Source organism: Malania oleifera, chromosome 4, assembly GCF_029873635.1.
Source record: "Malania oleifera isolate guangnan ecotype guangnan chromosome 4, ASM2987363v1, whole genome shotgun sequence".
Lineage (NCBI taxonomy): Eukaryota > Viridiplantae > Streptophyta > Magnoliopsida > Santalales > Ximeniaceae > Malania > Malania oleifera.
Window position 1 is genome coordinate 86,333,060 of NC_080420.1, and position 8,851 is coordinate 86,341,910.

At 42.2% G+C, this 8,851-nt stretch overlaps 1 protein-coding gene across 1 annotated transcript; it reads right to left on the minus strand.

Annotated features, from left to right (window-relative positions):
* Positions 1-7,615: 7,615 nt before the first annotated feature.
* On the minus strand, positions 7,616-8,074 carry LOC131153856 (uncharacterized). The gene has a single exon (XM_058106306.1). The coding sequence runs from the start codon at positions 8,072-8,074 to the stop codon at positions 7,616-7,618; it is 459 nt and encodes a 152-aa protein (XP_057962289.1).
* Positions 8,075-8,851: the final 777 nt, after the last annotated feature.

Genomic DNA, 8,851 nt, shown 5'->3' on the forward strand with positions numbered 1-8,851 from the left:
TAAGACGATCCCAGTTCAACGAGTTTGTATTTTTAATGTTATTGATATAAATAAAAAAAGGACAAAAGACACTAACCGAATTTGAAATTTGGCAAGAGACTGTCGCGACGTCCCAGACCCGGCCCAGAGAACCAATCTTTGGTTGAAAATGGGTTCGGCTTGCGAACTGGGAAAAATGAATGTTTATTTTGAAAATGTGATTTTCCATGGAAAACATGTGTGAAGGAGTCGCCACTAACCTTTTGAGGTGTGGTTAGAATACTTGATTGCTACCCTGTTAAGGGTAGAATCGCTCTGCGTCACCAGAGTCGGGCTCGGGAGTACGATTATGCAAGGGGAATGTATTAGCACCCCCTACGCGCCCGTTCTTACAAACGGTACCAAATTAATAAAAAATTATTCCTAAAATAAACTTGATAAGCCTTTCAAAACTACTCCCTTTCAAAAATCAAAAGAATGAAAATACCTCATAGGTATTCCCTTAGAATCGGGGCAATCCAATACTCTGAAGAGTCAATACCCTTGGTTGCAATCATCGAGAAGGAAAATCGAAAATAGGATACAAAATACGCTCCCGGGAGTTTTGAAATCTATAGGTTTTTTTATGTAGGAAAAAATACTATTCCGGGAGGTTTTTGAAATTTGTTCGAGATTGAAATGATTTTCTGTGCCTAAAAAGATATTTTTGCGATTTTTCCTAAGTGTGAAAATGATTTTTGTGATTTTTGTGATTTTTCCCAAATTTTCAAAATAATACAAATAAAATCAGTTGAAATCAAAATATGAAAATATTTTTGGGATTTTGAAAATTTTGTGATTTTTGTGAATTTTTTAGATATAATAATAGTATGCAAGTGAAATGGACAAAACCGAGGTGAACCAGTCCGGGAATGGTGAACCGGTCAAACGTTGACCGATTTGGGGAAAACCAGTTTAAGGTCTTGGTCGAGACCATTGATTTTTTGAGGATTTTTCGGGGTTTTCCATGTTCCATTCTCTCGAATGCCCTCTCTCTCTCTCTCTTCTCCCTTCTCTCAGCCTCTCTGTTCTTCTCTTTCAGTCTCTCTTCTCTCACCCTCTCTGTTCTTCTCTTCTTTCCCCTTCCCTGCTCTTATTCGTTGGGGACCTGAAACCCTAGCCCCTCTGTAATTCCTTTCCCCCTCTCGCCTACCTCCAAACTCTCTCTCTCTCTCTCTCTCTCTCTCTCTCTCTCTCTCTCTCTTTCTACCTTTCTTCACCATTTCAGCATTTGGTGCCTAACTCTCAACTGCCCCTATCTTTGATCTTATTTCAGGAGCCTAGACCTTTCTTCAGAAACCTTAGATCCTTGCAAACCTAAAATCATAAACATCACACAATTCTTTATAGGTGACCTAGCTCTGACTGACCTCCTATTCTATCTTCGCGGCCAGATCTGGAGAGATCTGGTGAAGCCCAAACGACTGATGATCACTGGGAGTGCCCCGGTAGGGAAGATCAGCATAGATACACGGGGAGTTCTTTCGCACTTCCAAAGAAGATAAGCTCTTTTTTTTTTTTGTTTATATATATATATATATATTCAATTTTGTGTATGCTTGATTGCTGATTGTTATTTGCATGGCAATTTAGGGCTTGAGGTGTTAAGGTTTATAGTTTAGAAGTTAGGGTTAGGGTTTCGAACATTAGGGTTTTAGGTTGGTTGATGTGGTTGAGGGTGAGTCAACTCGTCTTTGACTTGAGCGAGTCGAGTGAATTCAGGGGATCACGGGCGAGCCACATGGGCTCTATCACGTATCTAGGTCACGTGTGGGCTTTGGGACTCATGAAAAACGGGTTTGAGTGAATTGGGCCTGAGTTTGTTTTCGAAAAATGGGCTTTGATTGATTTTTAAAACGGGTCGACCTGCTTCAGAAAAAATAGGGCTCAAGTCAATTTTAAAACAAGTTGACCCACTCTCCCTCTTTTTAAAAAAATAAGGCCCGAGTTTATTTAAATGGTTGGGCTTGGATTGAGTTTTAAAACGGGCTGGCCCAATTTCCCCTTTTTAAAAAAAATAAGGCCCTGATTTATTTAAATGGTTGGGTATGGATTGAGTTTTAAAACGAGTCGGCCCACTTCAGAAAAAATAGGGCCCAGGTAATTTTTAAAACGAGTCGGCCCACTTTTCCTTTTTAAAAAAAAAATAAGGCCCAGGTTTATTTAAATGGTTGGGCTTTGTGCAAAACAATTAGCTCCGGGTTCTTTTAAAGCGGGCCCTGGGAATAAATGCGCCCCCTTTTTTTATTTTTCTTTTTTTTTTCTCGGGTTTAGATATTATGACCGCTCCACGTCTCTCAAAATCTGTCTTGGGATTTTTTCTGCCGCCTTGTGAACATAATCCTCCACTGACAGTTGGGGGACTTCTCGATGCACATCGACCCTCTCTTCCTCCTATCATTCACACACTTTAAAACATGCATAGCTGGCAGTCTCAATATTATTCTATTTAACCCACCCCGTGTAACTGCAACCAATCTTTGGCCACCCTCTATTACGGAAACCGCGCCTTAACCATTTTAAAAAAAAGTACTCTCAATCATTTCTCATGATAGGGGCTTCATCTTCCAAATAGGTTCCTGATTTGAATGTGGCATCGGAGGTGCCAACTTGTCCTAGTGTCCTTGGCTCCTTCCAGCTCCCTCCTCAGTTTCAAAATGAAATGCTGAGAAATGAGACAGTACTGGCCACAATGTCTAATGCCGGTGTAGCTACCCAAGCACTCTATCATAGTGCCCAAGCAATGACCTCGACATCTCACTTGAATTAAAAGAAGTAAGGAGGCAAGCAGGGGAGGGTAGCAAGGAAGAAATGACAAAAAGTGAAAAATCCGGGGCGAGGAGAGAAAGGGAGCGGGACGGAAATCGATCAATAGGAAGAGGGACGATGGACAGGATAGAATGGAGAGATAACGAGGGAGTTAAGTAAAAGAAGTAATGAAAGGAAAGGAGATAGGACTAGGTGGGGGAAAGTAATGAATGTGGGAGAGAGGAGGGGGGAAGGGAAGAGCCAGAACGAGAGGGAGGCAGAACAAGTACAGCGTACAGAGACTGGGGAGGGAGGCAGGGAAGCGTGGGGGGAACATAGACGGGGAACAGAAATGAGGTTCCCTCAACCCACCAACCGCACTCCTCTTTCCATGAGTCTACTCTTACAGCATAAATACCAAGAGGAACAACAGAATATGAGGACTTTAAGGGCAGAAAATAAGAATCTGAAATGGATTCGAAAGATTTGAGAAGAATGGTGGTCTGGTTACCCGCCAACGACCCTTGGGTTCTAAAATAGCCGAGTTTGGAGAAAGCGGGGAGGACATCCGGCGGGAGCATACACAGCTCAAACCATAGTGCAATGAAAAAGGCCAGTTTTCTCGTCCTCAGCCTGAAAAAGGGAATGTAGAGAGGCATGTAAGAGTCGTATGTTATGTTTTTTTATGTTGACATACGAGGCATGTAAATGTACACCTCCCCCCCGTTTTTTGGGTTTAATTTGTTTTGGGAGTTTTTGGTGTAATCTCTCCAGAACCCGTAACTGAACCATGGTATTCCTCCGCCAACGTGAGGGGTAATTAATAAAATTTGGGTTTTTTTTTTTATTTATCCGAACATAGTTTGGCCCACTAAGGATGATCAATCGGAAACAAATGTTTTGAGATTCCTTTTTAAATAATAAGCTCACGTGTCAGGTTTCTAAGTCCTAAAAATTGCTCCATTGGGATGATCAATTGGAATGATTTTTGAGGTTCCTTGCCATTTTTAAATTACCCCCTTTGAGACTCAATACCAATGCCTCAATTGATTCTTGGGGTTCACTGCCACAGTTTGAAAGTACGTCAAGCTGTGCATAGGGTCAAGCTGCCCCCAGTTTCCAAAATCTATCCCAGTGTTAAGGGTTAATTGGGCCTCAGCTTCCCACGTAACTTTTATGTGTCGTGGGGTCACTGCCTCCAGTTTTCAAGATGTCCAAGAACAAAAAAGCTCGGTTAGGGATGGCGAAGGATTAGTTCAAAAGTTTATCCCAACCGAGCAGTATGAATGAATGGTGCTCTACTCTATATGTATGCATGTTACTAAATTGTGATGCTTGAATGCAGGGGCATGTTGTTATATATACATGATAGGCGTTACATGATATGTCTGTATGCTGCTACCTATAATGAGATTGCCTATCACTAAATGCATGAAATGCATAAGGATGCGTGAAGTGCATGCATGAAATGTATGAGGATGCATGGCTTTTCTTCTCGATCCCGGATCTTGGCCACACTTTTAAGTTCTAGTCTGGCACGACGGTACCCGACTTCGCCCTAATGGAACTCAATAACTGCCTCGGTTTCATTCATTGGCTACTAGTCTTTATTGCGTTTCAGATTCCAATAGGGTCCCGAAATCTATCCCAGTGTTTTCTTGTCGCGGCTCTGACCATTTTCAAATTTCTACAGGCACTCAAAATCTGCCCCATTGTCTGACTGTCGGTACTTTTCAGAAGATACTCAACATTTGTTATAGTGTCTGGCTGTCAGTACTTTCTTCAAAATCCGAAAGATGCTCAATTTCTGCTCCAGTGTCTGGCTGTCGGCACTTTAGATTCCAAAAGATACTCAAAATTTGCCCCAGTGTCTGGCTGTCAGTACTTTCCATGATCTTCAAAACTCAGGGATTGTTCAAGATCTGTCCCTGTAGTTGATCACTAACGCTTCCAATGATTCCCAAAACTTGAAGGAGTACTCCGAATCTGACCCAGTATTCCTTCATTACTAATGTTTGACATGCTTCAGGCTCCCCATTGGTGTCTGAACACGCTCCTGGTGTATTGGGTTCCTGATTTTTGACCTCAATAAATGGGGGATTCCTAACAATGAGATAATTATGCATTTACATCATTAATGTGCTGAATCAAGACGTCAAATTGTGCGAAATAATTGTTCTGTTATGTTCAAAATTTATTCAGGAAAAAGATAAGTTTCACAACAGTATTCCCTATTCTTAAAGGTATCGATATTAATTTGTGAAAACTAAAATCTCCTGTTCTTGCGACAACTGCCCCAGTTTCAACTAGAAGGAGACTGACCCTTTTGGCACTATAAGGTTGAATAGTGCCCTTAGTTCCATTGTTTGCTCAAGGCTTATTTTGGTGCTTTGCTTCACGTTTCGATCTCTAGATGGTCTTTAAGACTCTGGACGAAACATAGGCTCGGAGATTTAGGTTTTCAGAAGAATAAGGAAACCAAGGCTCCAAAACCCATCCCATGGCAACAAATCCTGCCCCAGTTTGGGGTGAGACATTTTTGCAAGAGTTTGACCAAACTCGTCCTTTTGAACAAGCTGCCTACACACCTTTTCAGGATCAGGTCATTATGTAGTTCAGACTCAACATTGAGTCTGACAAATCATTTGAGACAACAATGTATGTCAATCCGGTTAAGACTTTTATTTGGACCGTAGCGTAGGCTTCGGGTATTGGTTTGAGAAGAAAAGGATACAACCAGGCTCAAACTTTGTTTGATCTAAAAGGGGGTCATCCTTGGTCAAAGATCACATCTCAAGCGTGTCCTCTCTCTTATTTATTTATTTATTTTATTTTATTTATTTTTTCTTACCTTTTTATACATTTTCTTCTTTTGCTTTCCCTTTTATGGGGGACTCTTTAATTATATTTCAGCTTGAACTCCATTTGGGGACCAACTCTCTTTTAAAACTGCCCTAGCGTGGGGTATGATCATTTGACGGGTTAGTCAAGAAATGAGAATTTTTAGGCTCAAAAGGGCTTGCAAAGGGGTTCCTTTGATCTTCTTTTTGGGTAGTGGAAAAGATGGCTCGTCATCTCATCTATAACCAATTGTTGTCTCGCATGATTTGCCAAACCCTTGAAAACCCCGACTTGGTTTGATTTTTGGAAATGACTTTTTTTAAAGAAGACGGTTTCGATTTTAAAGCTCAAAAAGGTTCATCAAGTGATTTAAAACATTGGGTTCTTTAAAGGAACTGGTAGTCCCAAAATGGCCATTCGTCATTTAATCGAAGCAATGAGAAAAGAGAGAACACATGAAATAACACCGGGATCCTTTCATTAATTTCCTTTGGAGATGTATACAACCATCAAGCATAATATTTCTTTACAGCATTAGAGTTAACAAGGTGCAATAGGTCGGTTCCGTCCATATTTGCCAACAGTAGGGCACCTCCTGAGAATGCCTTCTTTATCGCGTAAGGCCCTTCATAGTTAGGTGTCCACTTGCCGCGAGGGTCTGTATGAATCGGTAAAATCTTTTTCAGTACTAGGTCCCCCTCCTAAAACTATCGGGGCCGCACTTTTTGATTGAACGCTCTTATCATCCTTCTTTGGTACAATTGTCCATGGGCCATGGCAGCCATCCTTTTATCCTCGATCAAGTTTAACTGGCTATACCGGGATTGTACCCACTCTGCCTCAGCCAACTCTACTTCTTTCAGAACTCTTAGAGATGGCATCTGAACTTCTACAGGGACCACTGCCTCCATCCCGTACACCAAAGAGAAGGGAGTAGCGCCCGTGGAGGTTCTGGCCGTAGTCTTGTAAGCCATTAGGGCGAAGGGAAGCTTGTCATGCCAATCTCTGTAATTTTCTGTCATCTTCTCCAAAATGTTCTTAATGTTTTTGTTTGCTGCTTCCACCGCCCCATTCATCTGTGGTCTATACGACGCTGAATTGTGGTGCTTGACCTTGAACTGATTACATAGCTTGGTCATTACTGCGTTGTTCAGGTCCTTGACATTATCCGTGATTATTCTTTTTGAGATTTCGTATCGGCAGATCAACTCTCTTTTGACAAAACGACTTACCACATTCTGTGTGACACTGGAGTACGAGGCGGCTTCTACCCATTTAGTGGAATAATCGATTGCCACAAAGATGAAACAATGTTCGTTACTGGTCTTTGAGCTTATCGGCCCAATCACATCCATGTCCCAAGCTGAAAAGGGCCAAGGTGCAGAGAGAACATTAAGTGGGGCCGGTGGGACTTGGATCCGATCACCATAAACTTGGCACTTATGGCACTTTCGAGCATAGTCAATGCAATCTCTCTCCATGGTCATCCAATAATACCCGCTCCTAAATATTTTTCGTGTCAATGAGTGACCTCCAGTATGGGTATCGTAGACTCCCTCGTGAACCTCACGCATGACTTGTCGGGCCTCCTATGCCTCTAAACACCGTAGAAGGGTCATGTCATGATTTCTTTTGTACCAAACTTCACCATCTAAGAAGGAACCCATGACCAACCTTCTGATAGTCCTCCGATCATTACTGGTTGCCCCTTCGGGATTCTCATTTTTTTGGATGTAGGTTTTGATATCATAAAACCACGGTTTTCGTCGGCCTCCTTTATCATCGTGTAGTGGGCAGGTTCGGGTTGTACTTTAATCTAAATAGTTTCGATCTTCACCTCTTCTTCTACCTTGAATAAAGCTGCCAGTGTGGCCAATGCATCAGACATTACATTGTTTTCTCTTAGCGTGTGAGAGAAACTGATACTGTCAAACCCTTCTATCATCTTTTGAATGTGCTCTCGATATGGTACCAGCTTGGAATCCCGAGTTTCCCATTCTCTGGTTAGCTAGTGGATGACCAAGGTCGAGTCTCCTCTTACTGTTAGTCGCTTGACACCCCAATCCAAAGAGGTTTGCAAACCCAATATACATGCCTCGTATTTGGCTATGTTGTTAGTACAAGGGAAGATGAGCTTAGCTACCACCGGATAATGTTTCCCATCTGGTGATATGAGCACCGCGCCTATCCCATGTCCCCAAACATTGACTGCCCCATCAAACAACATCATCCATTCTTCGAGGTCTTCTTCCCCTTGGGTTAGGGAGTCTATATCTTGGTCTGGGAATTTGAACTCCATAGGTTGGTAATCCTCCACGGCTCTTTCATCTAGGTATTCCGCAATGACACTACCATTGATAGCTTTCTTGGTGACATAAGAAATATCATATTCCATCAACAACATCTGCCATCGTGCTACTTGTCCAGTTACTGCAGACTTTTCAAAAACGTACTTGATTGGGTCCATTTTGGAGATCAGCCAGGTGGAGTAATACAAGGTGTATTGCTTCAGCCTACTAACCGTCCATACCAAAACGTAACATGTTTTTTCTAGATCAGAGTACTTAGACTCATAATCTGTGAACTTCTTACTAAGGTAATAAATGACCCTTTCTTTTCTCTCGGTCTCATCATGCTGGCCCAATATGCAACCCATGGAGTTTTTTGAAATCGGCAGGTACAAGATTAACGGCCTTCTGGGAACTGGTGGCACCAGTACTGGGGGATTCAAGAGGTACTCCTTTATTTTTTCAAAGGCCACTTGGCACTCTTCGTTCCACTTTTCTGGTTGTTCTTTCTCAACAGCTTGAAGATGGGTTTGCAGGTGGCGGTTAATTGAGATATGAACCGAGCAATGTAGTTGGGCCTACCCAAGAAGCTTCACACCTCCTTTTCGGACTTTGGGCTAGGCATCTCTCGAATGGCCTTGACCTTGTCAGGGTCTACCTCAATCCCTTTCTCACTCACTATAAACCCCAATAGCTTCCCGGACATAGCACCGAAGGTACATTTTTCGGGGTTTAACTTCAATTGGCACTTCCAGAGCCTCTCGAACAATTTTTCCAAGTTCAATGCATGGTATTTCTCATTTCGCGACTTAACGATCATGTCGTCGACATAAACCTCAACCTCATTGTGCATTAAGTCATAAAAGAGGGTTACCATAGCCCTTTGGTAAGTGGCTCTGGTGTTTTTTAGTCCGAATGGCATGACTTTATAGCAAAAAGTCCCCCATAATGTGATG

Bases quoted from the DNA above. Each gene is read 5' to 3' on its own strand.
- LOC131153856 (XM_058106306.1), bottom strand. From the start codon at position 8,074: ATGGACCCAATCAAGTACGTTTTTGAAAAGTCTGCAGTAACTGGACAA.